At 36.4% G+C, this 18,166-nt stretch overlaps 1 protein-coding gene and 1 long non-coding RNA gene across 2 annotated transcripts in view; both read right to left on the bottom strand.

The window, feature by feature from the left end:
• LOC117787075 (poly(rC)-binding protein 3) overlaps nucleotides 1-2,168 on the bottom strand; it is a 30,222-nt gene extending 28,054 nt beyond the window's left edge. Inside the window, exon 1 of the mRNA XM_034625519.1 lies at nucleotides 2,112-2,168. Within this exon, the coding sequence (XP_034481410.1) occupies nucleotides 2,112-2,168 (57 nt within the window). The remainder of the gene's footprint in view (nucleotides 1-2,111) is intronic.
• A 3,008-nt stretch (nucleotides 2,169-5,176) lies between these two features.
• LOC117788332 lies at nucleotides 5,177-16,932 on the bottom strand. The gene is made up of 2 exons (XR_004617760.1): nucleotides 16,418-16,932; nucleotides 5,177-7,073 (listed from the first exon to the last, which is right to left on the bottom strand). It is a non-coding gene; the product is annotated as an uncharacterized LOC117788332 (long non-coding RNA).
• Between the last annotated feature and the right edge of the window lie 1,234 nt (nucleotides 16,933-18,166).

Genomic DNA, 18,166 nt, shown 5'->3' with positions numbered 1-18,166 from the left:
ATTCAATTGCTATACACAGCTCTGAAGCGCAGTCAGTAAACACACACATACACACACACACACACATGGCACCAAGTGGAGTGTGCATGAAGTATGTTTATATGTATGAACAAATACATGTATTATATATACATACATATATACATAAAGTTCGCATACGATAGGCTCCATCCACACACAGTGGAAGTCAACAGACAAAGCGCATGTCGAGCAGCCAACAACGATGATGACGATGTTGATGATGTTGATGATAATGATGATGATGATGATAATGTTGTAAGCGATGATGATGATGATAATGTTGTAAGCGATGATGATGATGATGACGATGATGCACCAACAAATCTGCAATGTGCGTTGTGTTGTTGCTTTAACGCCCAACCGATAATCAAGTTTGATAATGATAATGATGATGATGATGATGATTATGTTGCCCTACGGCTGCCAGACAGGTTGCTCGCCAGCTCGCCCGGTTTTTTGCAATTATTTGAAGTAGTCAACGGCAACACAGATTTCCCACAAAATAGAAAGACACAAAAACCAAGAGAATCTATTTGCAGTTATACGAAATATTGAATACCCTTTACTCACTGTTAAATCTCAGATAATGTAAGTTTATACAATTTTCAACGTCGCGACAAATTTAAGATATTGCCAACTGATCTTCGTTAAGGATTAACCTGTAGGAATAGTCATTACCAACTGTTGTATTTGTATGTATTGTGTGGGATCATTGACGACTTCTTGTTGTCATTATCCACTTTTCGACCAAAATTTAAAATACGGTTTGCAAGCACATAAAATAAGAAGAAAATTACATATAAACTGAAGCCCGGGCCTAGGCCTAATGCCAAAACATATTTATAGGCTCTCCTATTCTCCTCTTCTCTCTTTCTCGTTCTCTCTGCTCTCATCTCTTTGGCTGCAGCACACACATTTGCAATATTAATAATCTGCTGCCATTGAATGCCATACAAGGCGCGACGGCAACGACGACGACGACGGCGACGACGTTGCCGTTGTACGTGTCAACATTCGACGCTGGCTGCGCTGCCGACGTCGGCGTCAACAACGACAGCATGCGCGACGACGCATATAAATTTCGTGTTCTTTTTTCGTTTTGTTTTTTTTTTTTTTTTTGAGTGGTCTAGGAACTTTTGCGCCATTGCGAGTGGCATGCAACGACAACAACAACAACAAAGGCAAAATAAACTTATCTGGCAGGCAGTACACGCAGAAAAATAAAGAGCGAGGGGGGCTACAAAGGTAAAGAGAGAAAGAGAGAGAGAGAGAGAGACCTGGCGAAACACGACACAGTGGTGTCGTCGTTGTGGGGACATAAATAAACACAGCGTGGGAAAACCATAATGATAACGACATTCAAACGGAACTGAGCTACTAAAATGTAAAATTAATCTATTGAGACTTTCAGAAAAAATAAAGTTGTAATAACATGTGACAGAAAAACATTCACAAGTTGTTAAAAAACTCTTGAACCTTAACAGGAATCATAAAATATTATAAAAGTATGCAATAAACTTCGGAATTGAGAATTGAAAGATCTACGGGAATTGAAAGTCTGATTAAATTTCTCCTCGAAGAACTTGTATGATACTTTCTACAAAGTAATCCTTAAAGATTTTACATCAAAATTGCATACGAAACATCGAGGAGTCAAAAAATATAAACAAAATCTAACAACTTGGAGATGAAACTATACAGGGTCAACTTTTCACAGAACAAAAATAATAAACCATTTTTTTATAATATATTTTAAAAATATATTTTCGGTATTTTAAAAATGTCTTAATGTGATAACAAAATAGTACTGAGTGCTATTTAGATTATTGCATAAATTAATACCTGTCCCACTGTGCGATAACCGCAAAAATGCCTATGTTTCGTCTGGCTGGGTCTCAGAGAGAAAGAGAGAGAAAGAGAGAGAGAGAGAGAGAGAGAAACCTTTTCATTGGCCTGGCCTTTGTCTATTGTGCTGACTACTCCTTGTGGCATTGCGTTGAGTGCACAACAAATATTGTCGCCGTCTAGGTCGGGAAATCAACGCACTAAGAGGGAAGAACTAACCTCCCGGCTCCCGCTCCCCTCTCTACCCCTTTTCCGTTGCAGATATCCCACTCTTTCGGCACCACCAGCACCGTCAGCACCATCACCACAATTGCCGGCGGCCGGCGGCACAAAGTAAATAGTAAACAAAAATAGTTTGCAAGCCAAAGTAAAAATGCAAAAAGTCGTCAGAAAACAGAAGAAAAGCAAAAGCAAAAACAAAATCAAAAGCCAAAAAAAAAAAACAAAACGCATGAGAACAAGCAATGAAAATATAAATAGCGTAAAAAGCGAAACAGCTTTTGTTGTTGGCCAGTTGAAATGAAATTAAAGCTACTAAAAATGCAGCCCTGTGTCGTTGCGGGACTTACAGTCAGTGCTCGCAAGTATATGCACTTAAATACATACGTGTATGTAATGTACATATACTTACAATACAGCATTATACAGTCGAGACCCTATATATAGCGTTTTATAAACTGATTAAATGCATGGCATGCATTGCGATAGGCCCAGCACAGCGAATACTGCGAATGAGCAACAACTTTGACGTCGTCGTTGTCGTTGTTCGAATAGGCCCATAAATTGATAAGCAATCTGTTCGCAAGATTAACACTTGTTGGGACAGCTGAAAGGGGGGAGAGCGATAGAAGGGAAGCTCTGTAAATAACAACAATTGTTAAGCACATGAATAAATATTTAATAGTCTGATTGATTTAGCGATAAAAGTGTAATGTTGATGTACGAGTATGTTCGTACTATGTCTAATTAGATTATTGACTGGCTGTTGATTGAGAGCCAACCAAAAAGAAAGTGATTTATAATTCACAAATTCGATGATTAACAAATGAACATTGAAAATCAGATAATTTTTCAGTATAATGGAAAACACTAGGAATGATCAAAATAAAGTTACAATTATTATTATAGATTGCAAGACTTTAATAATATTCCATAAATAATTTTGATTTTCTTCAGAAATTGTAAGCAATTTTTTCAATTCGCAGAACTCAACAATAAATAAATGGAGCTGTATGGCGCTTAAAATTATTTGTATATTAAATGCGTTATCAAAATCAATGTTTACTTTCGATAAGCCCAGCATATCCAATGATATTAAATCTCTAACAAAGTGAATCCACAATTTCTATCTACACAGCAACAAATGAATGGGGAGTTCGTATTCGCACAGCACGTGCTTTCAAAATGAAATGAAAGCAAATTGGCAAAGGAAAATGAACGTGAGTTACAGCAGAAGAAATATCCAATCAAAAAATAAAACATAAATCACTGAAAGGTCAATCGATTGACCTTGACTAACAGTTACAGTAACTGTTACACACGATTGACCCAAGACTTTCCCTGCCCCACCCCCTCTTGTTTTCAAAACTCGCGAAAAAAGCGGACCAAACATTTAGCATAAACAAATGCCAAGCCAGTCGTACCACAGCAATAGCAATAAAAAACGATTAACAATTTGTGTGTGTTAAAAATAAAACAATATCAAAATGCAACTGAAAGCGGAATTCAAAAACGAGGCAGAAAATACAAATACATTACATATACATGTATACAGACGCAGAGACGGTGAGAGAGAGAGAGAGAGAGAGAGAGGGGCAGAGGGAGTATGAGAGACACCAGAGCAAGCGGGCAATGAACGCTTGATATACGCAAAATGAAAAGGCAAAAAAAGTAAACTGAACAGAAAAAAATACAAAAAAGCAAAAAAAAAGTAACCAACGGAACGAAAAGCACACACAATCTGCCAACGCAGCTGTCGACTTCGACGTCGCTGCACATTCGCCGAAGCAACAACAAAAAAAAAAAAAAACGAACACTGCTAAAGAATTAAAAATAAAAAAGAAAAGTTAAGCATTTGATTGAGTTTGCGATAGAAAACGCACAATGAACCTTTTAACGTACCGATAGATACTTTATATTTGAGATGTGCATAATTTACACACCGTTTGCAGCTCTTTCTTTCTTTCTTTTTCTTTCTCTTTTTCGTTCTCTTTCTCAGGTGCTACGGGGCGTATGAGTAAAGCTGAGCGGATATTACGTATACGATACGTACAATTGCAGTTTTTGCCTTTACTCTATGACCGATAAATATCATAGTTCAAATAGTAGAAAGATATTTTGTTACACGGCTGAATGAAGACCTTGGCTTGCATCGGCTTGGCCCATTTTAAGTATCCAATTACAAGTGCAGCAACAACAAACCCAGCATCAATAACAACTACACGTAAAGGAGCCCTTAACTTATGCACATTGTACTCTACCTGTGTGTGTTTGTGTGTAAAAGTCAAACTATCAATTACAATTATGTGCACAAAACGAGACGCTCGTGCTTTGTGTAGATACTCGTACTCTCAAACTTGTACACAGATACTTGTTCGTTACTCACCAGCCAGTTGACTATACAAAACAATTAGCTGAAGCTGCTAAACAAATGTGCAAGCGGGCAACAATCACCAAAGTCTCAAACGCAAAAGTAAATCTCAGCGTCCACAGACAGAGATCGACATACAAAATAGAAGGAGAAGGCAAGAGCCAATTTTGAAAAACGAGATGTGCAATAGATAAACAAACACACACACACACACACAAAGGGTTACAGCCAGCCAGAGATATAAATCTATCTACACATATACGGTATAGACATAGACAAATAGGTGAGTTCACAAACTACAAAGTACGAGTACATTGTGGACCTCGATCGTCCCACGTCTCTCGTTTGACCCAAACCACTTGCAATAACTCAGTCCCAGACCCAATTTCAGCTTAACTCAACTGCAAACACACAATAACAATACAAAATAACAATGCAAAGGCAGAAAACTACTTTTTAAATGCACTATCAAAGTTAACAAGGTTGTAATAAGTTCTACAATGAGAATGCAACGAAATTATTGAATAATGAGAGAATTGCATTGCCAAAAAATATAAGTGAATAGATGATATAGAGAAAATAAGATTGTTTATTAAGTGCAAGTAAGAACTGCTAAAAAGGGTTATTTTTGGTAACTTTAAACAATAAAAGCTAAATTTAAAAAAATTGTTTCAATATAAAATAATGTTTTATAAACATTTAAATATAATAATGTAATTACTAGGGTAAATAACCTTCGACATGGGATGAAAATGAACTCGTTGAGAGCAAGATTCAAAGAAAGAGCGATGAAAAGAGAGAGAGAGAGAGAGAGAGAGAGAGAGAGAGTAAGAGAGAGATATTTGTGAGGTAGTTGCAATTTCGCTTCAATGCATTTATAAGATATTGTATCTGTATTGCAGTGATTGTCTGCATGTGTGTAAGTGTATGAAAATAGACAAGCTTAACTTGCACTAGATGTTGTGGCCGTAGCTGATTGACAGTGGAAGAACTTGACAGGCAGGCAGGCAGGCAGGAGATGTGGACAGAATGGGACAGACGCACATCTATGCAAACGCCATGTTGCAAAATGTTACCCCCTGCTCTGCGATAAGATAAGAACCAGTCGCAGATACGTCCGTTCTCATATACAGTGCAGCAACAGCAGCAGAAGCAGAAGAAGAAGCAGCAACAGCATCCGCAACGCATCCAGTGAAAAACATTGACAACTTTTCTATTAACGCAATACTGGAAATAGTGACTATCTCTCGGTTATTGTATCTATACAAAGAAATTGCACAAATATGGGTGAGTGTAGAGACCGAGAGGCTGAAGAGGCTGTAGAAAATGCAATGAGGCGACACATACACAGATAGAGAAGGCTGCAATTGATTGCAGCAAAAGTTAAGTAGATTATGATGGAAAACTTTTAGACAGAAAGACAGACAGACAGACAGACAGAGTGACAGAGCCAAACGAATGGACCAGAGACTGAATGACTGACATGATACAAGAGTTTGCTGCAGCTGCTGCTGCTTCTGTTGCTGAAACCGCAGCTCAGGCTAAGAAAAGTTTTTATCCCAAGCATGTGGTGCACTGAGAGTTGCAGCAACCACTTCTATATATAGGGAAAAACTAGTTTTTCCTATTGTGCTTTGGCCACACTGAGCCCAGTGCAGAAAAGAAAGCCAGAAGATGAATTTTCACTACTCCAAGGCTGTCAGCGTTTCATGATATTTATTTGCGAGAAATAAAATTTATATGCTTTTAAATAGCAGACCACATCGAAGACCAAACAAGAAAACGAAAAATAAAAAATCAAAGCAGAATATAATAGAGAACTGAAGAGAGCAGAGAGGAGCATAACGAACTGTTAGCGAGTAGAAAATAATCAACTTCCTTGACAGCAGCTCAGTTTTTAAGTGGTTCAAACGCGCTAAACGGAAATTGTTAGTAGTAACAGTAACTAGTTATAATTTTTTGGGTCGATTGTTGGTCAATTTGACCAACTTACAGAATAGCCTAAAATTGAGAGAAACAGAAGTTCACTGAACCGGAAAACAGCCTACCAAAGTAGGAGAGTTATACCAAAAGTCATGTTTATATTTAGCATTGAACAGAACTAATTGTGTCGAACTTTACTCTAACATTTTTTAAGCAAAAATACTTGACAGAATAGAATTTCATAATTCTGTAATGTAATTTTCAATTCGTTTCTCGCTACGCTAATTTCCTCTGATATATTCAACCAATCTGATGGATTGACCAACATAATTAGCTTCAATGAGGTCGATCTCTCTTTGTCTGCCACACAGCATGAAATTCCACTAGATCTTTATTGTAATGATCTGTTCATGTAAAAGATTCTTTCGTATAATTCTCATAGATTAACTTACTAAACGATTTGTTGAAAACTTTATGCAAATCGAGTAGATTGATGAATGTTTAATCGCTAAAACATCTGTTCGACAGCAGCTAGTTCATTTAAATATTGCTACCTGGAAATCTACTCACCCACCCAGGTCGTAAAGATAGTTTTATGGCCAACACATTAATAACAAAATGTGTTTAAACTTACACAAAACTTATTTGAGCCTGTTAAATTGGTAAAGAACAAATCAATACATAGAACACGTACCTGAAATGAAAATAAACAGAATAAGTTGGCAAATATTAGTTAAAAATCAAGTTTGGATATTTTTATTTTTATTATAAATGCCACGCCCCAAAATAAGCCAAAGCGGAAGAAGAATATAACAGAACATATTTTGCATATTTGAATATTGTTTGCCCATTTCAAATGAATAAATTCATATAAAATCATATCATAAAATGCACTCAACGAATTTAAAAATCAAACATAAAATAGTTTCCTAGTACATTAACAGATGTTTTTGCTATTTCACAAATTTCGAATTGATACTCAAAAGTTTTCGTTTATTATTATTTTAATTTATAAAGTTAATAAAAAAAATGTGAAAAACTACTTGTGAATTGTGTGTAGTATAAACAAGTGAAATGAATTTTCCCAGCTGTTGCTGCTATTTACTCGAAAAAGAAAATCTAGAAAAATGAAAATTCTTCACTTGTTTATAGTACACAGAACAGGAAATGGAAAATTACGCTCTGTCTTTGGGTCGAACATAAGGAAATACATAACGCAAGCGGGCAATTTCTATGCAGATGATATTGATATTGATTTTTTTTTGTTCTGTAAAGTTAAAGAGACAAACAGATCAAAATTGATGCTGAAACGGAACTGGTAGCCCCAAAAGAAGTAAACCGGCACAGCAGGTAATAATCTACGTCAGAGTCGGACTTGGCTAGAATGACTTTTGACTGCTAATCAAAAACAAGATAGACCAGCAACCGGACGCATTTCTGACTATAAAAAGCATTGCTACTCGAAAATACTCGCTATATGCCACTCCATATAGGTCAATAAATAACTGAGAGACTGAAGACGAAATCAAAAAGCATAATTTAAAAATCGCATGTCTGACAAATTCTATTTCTTTTTGACAAATTATTGCTCCTGCTTTTTGTTCCAAACAAAAGTTAATGAACTTGCCATCTGTCCAGCTGCTGCTGAGAGGGACAAAGACAGAAAGAGAGAATATGAAACAGATACAGAGAGTGTGAACAAGCAAACAACAGAACGAGAGCTAATGATAATAACATAACACATACAATGTACAAACAACAACAAACTGAGGCTATGAATGAAAATGGCAACACAGCTGCCAAAATGCTTTAGACACAACAACTACATAAACACAAGTTAATAGCAACAAAAAATATCATTAAAACCATATAAACAGAGAAATAGATACAGAGCGAAAGCGAGAGCGAGAGAGAGAAACAAATGCTGGAACAATCTCATTGAGCGTAATATTAAACATAAAGAGATTAAATAGCAAGATAGAAAATGAGAGAGAGAGAGAAAGAGAAAAAGGGAGAATAAACTCTGGCAAATGGGCATTCAATGTGTCATTATCTTGCATTTCGTATAATTAATTGCACAACAAATTGTTTAAGCTCAAACAATATACAATAAACAAAATATTGTTTAACTCTCCCACAAACAAATGCCAACAGTTTACGAATTGGCGCCAAATTAATAATAGTTTTTGGTTGCTAAGCTACACCACAACACTTGATACAATCTTGAGTTATAGATGGAATTTTAGTTGTTAACGGTGTATTTATAGTTATCATTATCATTCAGGTAACAAGCGATAACTAGAAACAATCGAATTATGCTAATTTCTGATTCTAGATGTGCAATAGAAAAATAAATAGCATATAATAATATGCAAATAGGTCTGTTTCTTAATAAAAAAAAAATGATTTAATAAACAAAAGGAAAACCAATTAGGTTTATTCACATTGCTTTCCATATATTTAATAACACCAAAATATTTAAATTTTTCTTAATTTACTAAGCCGTTTTTACAATATATTTTAATCATATAATTCGATCGATAAGTTCCGATCAGCCAATTGATTGAAGATCAACAAGCTTTAACAAACAGATACGCCCCGTTTAAGGCAGTTTTTAAATATGAGCTAAAAATAAAAAAATCTGTATGTATATTTGTATTGTGTTTTGACTTTTGATTTCGATCAACTTGTTGTGTATACAATTAACTTGTAGTTAAAATGCAAACCAGATCGATGTCTAAGTAAATTTGCATAAACAAAAACAAACAAATAGACATTAATATTAACAGGTTGCGCCCGGCACAATAATGCGAAACAAAACATATTAAATAAAAGCATTTTTAGAAGCAACAAATATTTGATACATTGACATTTCGACTTAAATAATAAGCATGAAAAAATGATTTTAAAAAATAACAATAAAAAACCAGTAAAAGTTTAGAGGTTAAAACGATTTAAGAGCGCTTAAAGAAAAGACATTTTAGCAATTGACATCCAACAGATGCACAAGACAAATTGGGTTTTCCTTGGAAGAAAAATCTATCGAGCTTTAATACCAAATATGGTGATGCAGCAGCCGACGGCAACCGAAATGGAAAAACTTTTTAAAACGACTTCGGGGGACGACAATGGAAAAATCAATGGCTCTCGTTTTGGTGTTGGTGTCTTGCCTTTGCGGTTAACTTGATGTTGCATTGTAATTAGCAATACTACAGCAACAACATCAACAACAACAACAGCAACTATCTGTGCCTAAAGATTCCTAGAAATAGTCATGAAATGCAACTGGTTAAAGTGCCAAGCAGAGGAGATGCAACTGATTGCAGTTGATGGATTGATGTTGCAGTTGCAAAATGCTTGGGTTAATAAGGTAAAAATAGATCCATGAATTAATGGAAATTTGCTGCAATTTTGCAGACGCATTCATCAAATTGCATTTATCGTCGGTTTCGCGTGTTTTCGATAAATGGCCATGATTATTATTTTACATTTGCAGAGTCACAAATAAGATACCTGATGATGAGTTGCTATCATTTACCAGCTGCAACTAATTGAAATAAATTGATCCTTCCTTAGATCCATAAACATTGCAATATCTAGTAACCATAATATGTTTTTAATACTTGCGAGTGGTTCTCGGTGACTTTGATGTGAAAAGGAAGTTAACAGCAGACAAAAGATTCAGATTGTTCGACTATTAAACTAAATAAACTACGTCATAAAAATACCAATTGATATTCTTTTATTGGCAACAGCTAACCAGTTAACTGTCACTCTTAGCTAATTTTTGTAGCCAACAAAAGCATTAACTATTTCCTAAATATTTCCATTGAATAAGATCAGATCTTTTTAAAGATGGGATATGTACGTAAAATAAATAATTAAAAAATTTGGTTTACAAATTATCTGTTTAAGCATATAATTTGGGGTATATAGATTCTAATTTAGTTATTATTTCTCCGTATCAATAAAACTTATACATCTTTATATCATTGCAGTTTATAATTTAAAATTCTTGTTTTCTAAATACAAATAAAAAAAAATGCGTTAATTCTCGATAATCTTTCCTAAATCATGTCTCGATATGTACCATTTAGTATAATTTATTTAAGCCCGTTCTCAAAACTGTCATATCTTTTTTACTACATAATTCATAATCATAATTGAATTAATATTGACAACTTCAATTGATGATTATTTCTGAACACATTCAGATACATATCGACTGATAGTGTTCTGTCTATTCTTCTTCCCACTTTCTTCATCCTTAGAGAACCCACATGTTTTGTACTTGAGCTCAGATGTAAGCCTATTGGATCGCTAGTAACTTCCTGTGCATTTTTTTGTTCCCTTATGCGCCCAGACAGTTATGACTGACAAATCTGACAGCTGTGGGGCTCCATCCCTTTCCTTTCTTTGCCTGAACTTGACAACAAACCCTCCCGAATACATATGTATATATGTTAGGCTTATGGCACGCATCATATGTTCGCGACAAAAAGGAGGAGAGGTGGCAATGGAAACCCAAGACCTGATAAAGCTCCCAACGAACGGGACAGTCATTATCAAAGCACTTCAAGGTCCCCGCCTGTCTCACTCATTCCCCGGGACAACATCTGCTTTAGAGATTTTTATATTTACGACACACACGCACACGCATAGCGTGTGCCACAAGATAAGAGTAAGAGGGATAGAGAGAAGGACAAACAGAGAAACAGAGAGAGGGAGAGCTCATATATTTTATGTAAATTACGAGCACTCTGCAAGTTCAAGTCCTGCCAAAAAATGCCGTCGTGCAAATGCCATAAATAAATGGTTTCGTTTACGACTCTGGACATTAACCTGTTAAATTTCTAATGTGTGCGAGTCAAGAGTGTCCTCCTGTGTGCCTTCCAGCCCGTCCACCACCACTCCACACACAACCACCGCAACCACTCACACACACACACACAACTCTTGGCAGACCAGGACAGCATAGAATAGGACAGTCAGACAGACAGTCAGTCAGTCAGTGAGCAGTGAGCAGAGCCCGCAGTTATCTCAGCAAACACAACGTGACCCCATCGGACCTACACTCCCCACCCACATTCCCCCCTGCGCATTACCCCGTTGAGGTTGTTGCTTTTCCGGCCGCAAATAGCCAACAAGCAGCAACGTTTTGCATATTTAAGCAGCCAGCAGCGACCTGACAGCCAGGATAATCTACCATACTAATGTGACCAGACCAGCAACTGAAAGCAGAACCAGAACTCGCTAACGAAACTTCGACTTCTACTTCAAATGCGATTTCGACTACACGGAGAAAATTCATGGAATTTAAGTATTTACAGCAGAAAAATATGATATTCGAGTTAAGTTTTTTCTATGATTTTCTCTTGCCTTAAAATGGTTTTTACTTTTCCAGTGTACTAAATAACACAAGGTGGACTGTAAGACAGACAATTCAGGATAAAATCAGAAAATTCATGGTAATGCTTATATAGAAATTATTGGACGAGAGATACATCAGTTAGGTGTAGAGGAAAGTAATGTATTAAGTATAATTGGGATATAGCGAGTAAGATAATTGAGATAAAAAAAAATTAAATAAAAAGCACACAAAAATATTTTCATGACAACCTGTTTTTGTGTCTCCGAAAATCTGTGCCAACATTAAATTTCTGCAATTTCAAGAACAGCTACTATTGGTTTGGTTGTTTTTCGAAAAAAAAAATACTTATATAGATACATTGTATATCAGAATTATCCAAAAGGGACATAGAAAAATTGTTGTATACCTAAGAAAATCAAGAAAAATAAATGTAATAGAAAAACCAAACGATTTCTTGTAATTTAATTTAGGGAATATCTATTTACAACTAATTAATTGAGTAGGTAAAATTCGGACGTCAACAAAAATAGCCCCAATATTGGTTGAACCTTTTCTTAAAGAATGCAAACGTCTCGTCGACTTTTCGCTCAGTGTAAGTAGCAAAAGGGGGTTCCCGGGTGTGCTTGAGTGGGCAGGTTGGCCACAAAATCAATAATGATTACATTTGCGTTGCATATTTCACCAGCCCAGGGGGAGATTTGTTTCTGGTAGCCGTCTAAATGACATTTGCGAGCCTACGACGACGACGATGCCGACGACTCGACCGGATGGCAGAAGGCAGCGCCAATTGTTGGCAGGTCAGGTGGTTTGATGGCTGGTGGTGTTTGTCAGATGGTGGTGCAATTGGTGGTCGACCGTCTCCGGCCGGAGAGTGTGAAAAATGCAGCAAGCAAAACACAAAAACACAAAAGACAAAAGACGGAAGGCGGTTAAGTGCTCAGAGCTGGCAACAATAAAGCCTACGCCCACCTCAAAATATATGCAGACGGGGGAGAGGATGCAACCTAAGAGGAAAGGAGCGTCGAGGAAAGGCAAGAAGAGGAGAAAGGGAAGAGGGTATCCACTCTAGTTCTGAGCTTTGCTCCATGAAAAACGGGTTGAGTACTTTGCGCTGTGGGGCTTCGAAGCAAAAGAAATGCAAAAGCAAGAGGAAACTGCAATAAGTGGCGCGCAGGGTCAACAATAAAAGGGGTGCAGGGGGTGTGAGGTGAGGAGGTGGCGAGGGGAGACAGGCAGACAAAGAGGAACGCCACTCAATGCAATGCAGCGACAACGTTGACGTTGACGTTGGCGACGCAGTCAACGGCCTACAGACGACGGCAATGAGTAGAAAATGAAGCAAAAGAAGTACGAATAAGAAGTAGAAGAAGAGGCGAGGGTGGAGGAGAGCAGGGCGAGACTAAGACGAGACTAAGCTCAAGTCCAACCAGTTAGAAATTGCAGCAGAAAAATGCAACAAAGTACAGCTACCAATCTGATAGCATACCTCTCTCCCTCTCTGTCTCACTACCTCTCTCACTCTCTCTCCCCCGCTCACTCTGTGTATCTGTGCTGCCCCCTCTCTTCCCACATAACCCCCTTATGCCACTACTCACACGTTTTATGCTCGTTTGGCAGGTTGAAATTCAACGCAGCAGAACGAACGAAGCGACAGTGCAAAGTAAATGAAAAAATAGCAAAGAAAATGCAAACAACAACAGCAACAACAACAACACAGCAATTGAAAGGCCAGACAAAACGAAAGAAAAGCAACCAATGCGACGTGTGCATCAAAAAAGCACAAAATAGGCACAGTGCACACAGAGAAATGTGCAGAGAGCAGCAGCAAAGCGCAAAGTAGAAAATGCAACATAAAGCAAACGCCAAAGCAATTGCAACTGAATGCAGTGTTAAGAAGACGACCAACAACAACAACAACAACAACAACATCATCAGCAGAAGCAGAAACAGCAGCAAGAGAGCATGGAAGATAACTGGGCGAGACAAGTGGCCACATATCATGCACATAACAGAAACAGAAATAGATAAAAGTAGTTATGTAAATCTACACTGAACATCGAGCTCAAAATCGCAAATGGAAAAAATTTAGTCGATTTTTTATTCAATTTTTCAAATATTGAAAAAGTTAGATGAGATTGTATATTTTTGGTTTATTTATGGTTATTATTTATATGGATTCATATCTTTTATGAACAACTTAATCAACAAACTGATCTAAGATATCAAATCCCTTGTGAAGAGTACAATTTTTCATGAAAAAATGTCCTATGAATAAATCAATTTATTGATCATTGATTTAACGATGTTTCTCACATAATTAGATAAAAGATTTACTGAAGTCAAGTATGCAATTAACAGTAGGCTTAAAAGAGTAATAATAAAGCTTTACAAGTTTTTGAACTAAATCGGAAATAGTTTGCAACCCGTTTAACATGTTAACATAAAAATTATGTTAAAGATATTAAAATCATGCTCACTTATAATTTATACACACATATAGATCATTTTGCTAAAACATAGTTTTAAAGCGGTTTTTTTTTAATCGCCTGTTTTGACTTGCTCTTCTTCATAGACAAGTTAAAAAAAAAAATACACAAAATTGAGCCTTTGGTACGCTTTGGTATACATATAAAAACTTTAAATCTGACCAATTTAAGCATCTCTTGTGACACCTATGAGCAATAATATATAAAATAACTGATAAGAAGACTAGCATACATAATGTTATTATACGTAATCTTTAGTTTAAGCTTTAAAGTGCGCATTAAACAAGATAAACTGCTAAATCTTTTAGTTTTAGAGTGTTTCTAGTTGTATTGTGGCGGTGAATACAAATTTGAAATTACCTATCCCAACTTTCGCATAGCTATCACTTCTAAAAATAATCAATTTATATACTTAAATTAATCAATATTATACAGTGTTATATACTCATACATATTCAATGTATTTGAATACAAATGTTCTTTAAAGAATTTCGACTGCGCTGCTTGAGAACTAGTTTTTTTTCTTCCCATTTTGGGAGATTTTTGCATTCAACCTGAAGCTTATTTTGGACTGTACAGAGAGTTCTTAAAACAAAACAAATAAGAATCTCAAAGATTTCTGGTTTTCAAGTCACTGTCAATATGTGCATATTTATGTACGTATGTATCTACTAGATGTATTACTTGTTTGTATGTCGACACTTGATGTTTAACCAACCCAAATTTTGTGAGCGTGCCAAGTGTAAATGATTTAAGTGACTAGGTAACAACAACACAAATCTAAACAACAACAAAGCAAAGCCAGAGCTTGAGTTTGTCAAGTCGTGAGAAAGAAAGATGAGAGAAAGAGAAACGAGCGTAAATTCAAATTCAAATCTGTCTCTTTTCAAGTGCAACGAAGCGACGACAACAACGACGACGGTTGCCTTAAAAGTAATCACAATTGAATTTGAGTGGCAGACGAGGGCCGGGGGGCGGTGGCAGCGGTAGCGACAGCGACAGACAATATGACACAAAAGTTTCTGCAGTTTCTTGTTGCCTGGCATTCTGATAAGAATTAAGCTTAGACAACGCCTTGCTCAACTTTACCAAGTGGAAGTGATTAAGGCAACAGCGCTGCCAAAAATTGATTCCTAACAAAATTTACAAAACTCTGAAAAAACAGAGGGGAAAAAACCCGTGCGCATTGCTGCCCACGCCAATTAGAAAATATACATAAATCCCAACTGGTAAACGCCAGTGTTGAACACTGTCAAACAGGCTAGCCGCACTCACTCACACACACAATTCAACAATTGAGAGCAGAGAGCGGCTTGTGCGAGAGAGCAAGAAGCAAAAATCTAAAGGCGCGTAAACGTCGACTGTTCCAAGAATGCAAGGCACAAAAGGAGGCAAATAACAACAAAAAGAAGAAAACAAAGAGCGCACAGCACAGGCTAAAGCAAAACGCGAGAAGCAAATAAGAAAATAATGCGACGCCGCCGCTGCCGCTGCCACCATACAAAAATCAATTTGAAGCGGCGGCATGTGGATGGGGATGTGAAAAGGGAATGCGAATGTGAGTGTGATTGCAAATGTGATGTGTGGATGCTGTCTTTGCGTTTTTACACTCGACAAATGTGGAGCCGAAAGCAGTAACACCGAATCACACATACTCTCTCATCTATTTATTTAATTTATATTAATTATATAATCTAAATTGACAATCAGCAGTATTCAATAAATGTTTATTGCGAACACAGTATCTACAAATTATTAGAAATTAGTCAACAGCTTACACTCATTTCACTCAAAACAGTTAAAACAGCTCAATTAAAAATTAATACTTATTTAGAAACGTTACCAAACTTATGTCAAATTGGGAATGCTCTTTCAAAAAAGGGCATAAAAACTGTATACACCACGCACACACACACATTCACACTCACACAGAGAGAAACGCAACACGCGACGGCTTTGCCGGCTGCTCAAAAGAAGAGAACGAAGAACGAATACGGGCAAAGACAGGGAGAGAGAGAAAGAGAGACACAACGCTTAATTATGCTTAATTTGTTGTTAATCAAACGGACAAACAATAAACTTAATAAACCGTTGTAAAGTTTTGCACAAGCACTCACACACATGTAGAGCAAAGGGATGCGAAAGAGAGATAGACACAGAGAGAGAGAATTAAAAACTCACGCGGCAGACAACAAAGCTCGTTTAAAAAATTGTTGGCCAGTCAAAATGGGGAAAATAAATTGTGCTCACGTTTTTTTCTCAATTGTAGTTGTAGTTGTTGTGTATGTTTTCTTGTTGTTGTTTATTTTTTTGTTTTTGTTTTTTTTTTCGATATTGTGAATTGTGTTTTTGCCGCTTCTTTCAATTGCTGTTTATACACACTGCTCTTCCTCTTCTTCTTCTTCACGTTTCAGACTTTATTGCAATTTGCAATTTTAGACGCGACGCGCTTTTTTATTTGCTTCGTTTCTTGTTGTTGTTTCTTTTGTTGCTTGTATTTTGTCACTGTGTAATGCACGTCGCGAGACAACAATTGCTATACATAATATTTTATAATTATATATTGGGGCCTTTCTTTATTTTCTGGATTTTCTGTATTTTTCACTGACCAACAAAACGAGACGTTGCGACGCGATGCGAGCTGAACGAACCGTACACCACCATTAAAATTTTATAAATGACTCAGTTTTGCGCTCAGTTTTTCTTATAAGAACAAACATGCTAGACCAGCAGTCAGCTCTCGCTCTTTCTCTCTCTCTCGCGCTCTCTCTGTCCGTTTCTCTGAGCGCGTGCCACCCGCAGTGCTGTTAATTAACATGTAACTCAGACTGTTAACTCACTGCTAAATTGAGTGTGCTATGCGTGTTCAGTGTGAGTTCAGTGCGCAAAGCAAAACAATATTTATTGCATACTTTAGGGGCTGCAGTTTAATGTTACTTGAGAGCAAAACTGTTAACAAATTGTAACAGTGAACTGTTAATTTACAGCTTATTGCTGAGAGAATTTGAGTGCATTGTTTTGCCTATTACTTTTCGTTCGAACTATGCCTGTCTCGCTCACACTTGTTGAATACCCCGCTTGTATTGTTTGAGTTCATCGTGCGAGTGAGCACGCAAACTGAGTGAGCGAATTACAGTGTGATGAGTGGTTGAGTGTTAGTTGTTGTATGTGACATGAAAAAAGTGCTGCCAAGTTTCTTGCATTTGAAATGCGCAAATTTGAATACGCTACGAACTTGTTATCCAAACATCTATCCGCTTTTAATGACAAAATTCATATAAAAAATCAGCATCCAAATTTTTACGCTTGTCTGTTTGCAATTTTGGTATTCACTTTAACAAACGTAATTCTGTTATCAATTACATAGCGACTAACAGACTGTTATGGGGCAATTTCGGAATGACGTATTGTAATTACATGTGTAGTTGTTGAGCCTACATATTTACGGTTAATGTCTATTTTCAAGATTTTTATTTAAATAAAATTTTAGTTAAATAGAAAGACTTTACAGTTTTAGTAGATTTGCATTAATTAGTAACTGTTATTTTAATATGTTTATAGAAATCTTCAGGTAGAATGATTACAAATTCAAGTACATATTAAATATATTTTACAAACAAGAACAGATCCCCTTCCTCTTCACGACTTATAAAGGTCTCATTTACAAATGCAAATTACTGTAAAGGATTAAAATATAATTTTCAATAAACGCGGCAATATCAACAGGAATAACAACAACCGCAAGCAGCAGACATTTGTCCCCATCTAAGAATCATAATTGCATTCAAATTAAATTACGTAATTAATATGCATAACAGCAACAACAAAAACAATGACCACAACAACTATCAATAAATACATACAAATTCACATACCCACATATTTATGCTCTTTATCTCGGCACAAAATAATAAATAATTTCATCAATAA

This window comes from Drosophila innubila (assembly GCF_004354385.1).
Source record: "Drosophila innubila isolate TH190305 chromosome 3L unlocalized genomic scaffold, UK_Dinn_1.0 0_D_3L, whole genome shotgun sequence".
Classification (NCBI taxonomy): domain Eukaryota; kingdom Metazoa; phylum Arthropoda; class Insecta; order Diptera; family Drosophilidae; genus Drosophila; species Drosophila innubila.
The sequence above is the reverse complement of the archived record's forward strand: the minus strand, read 5'-3'. Positions and strand labels throughout refer to the sequence as shown.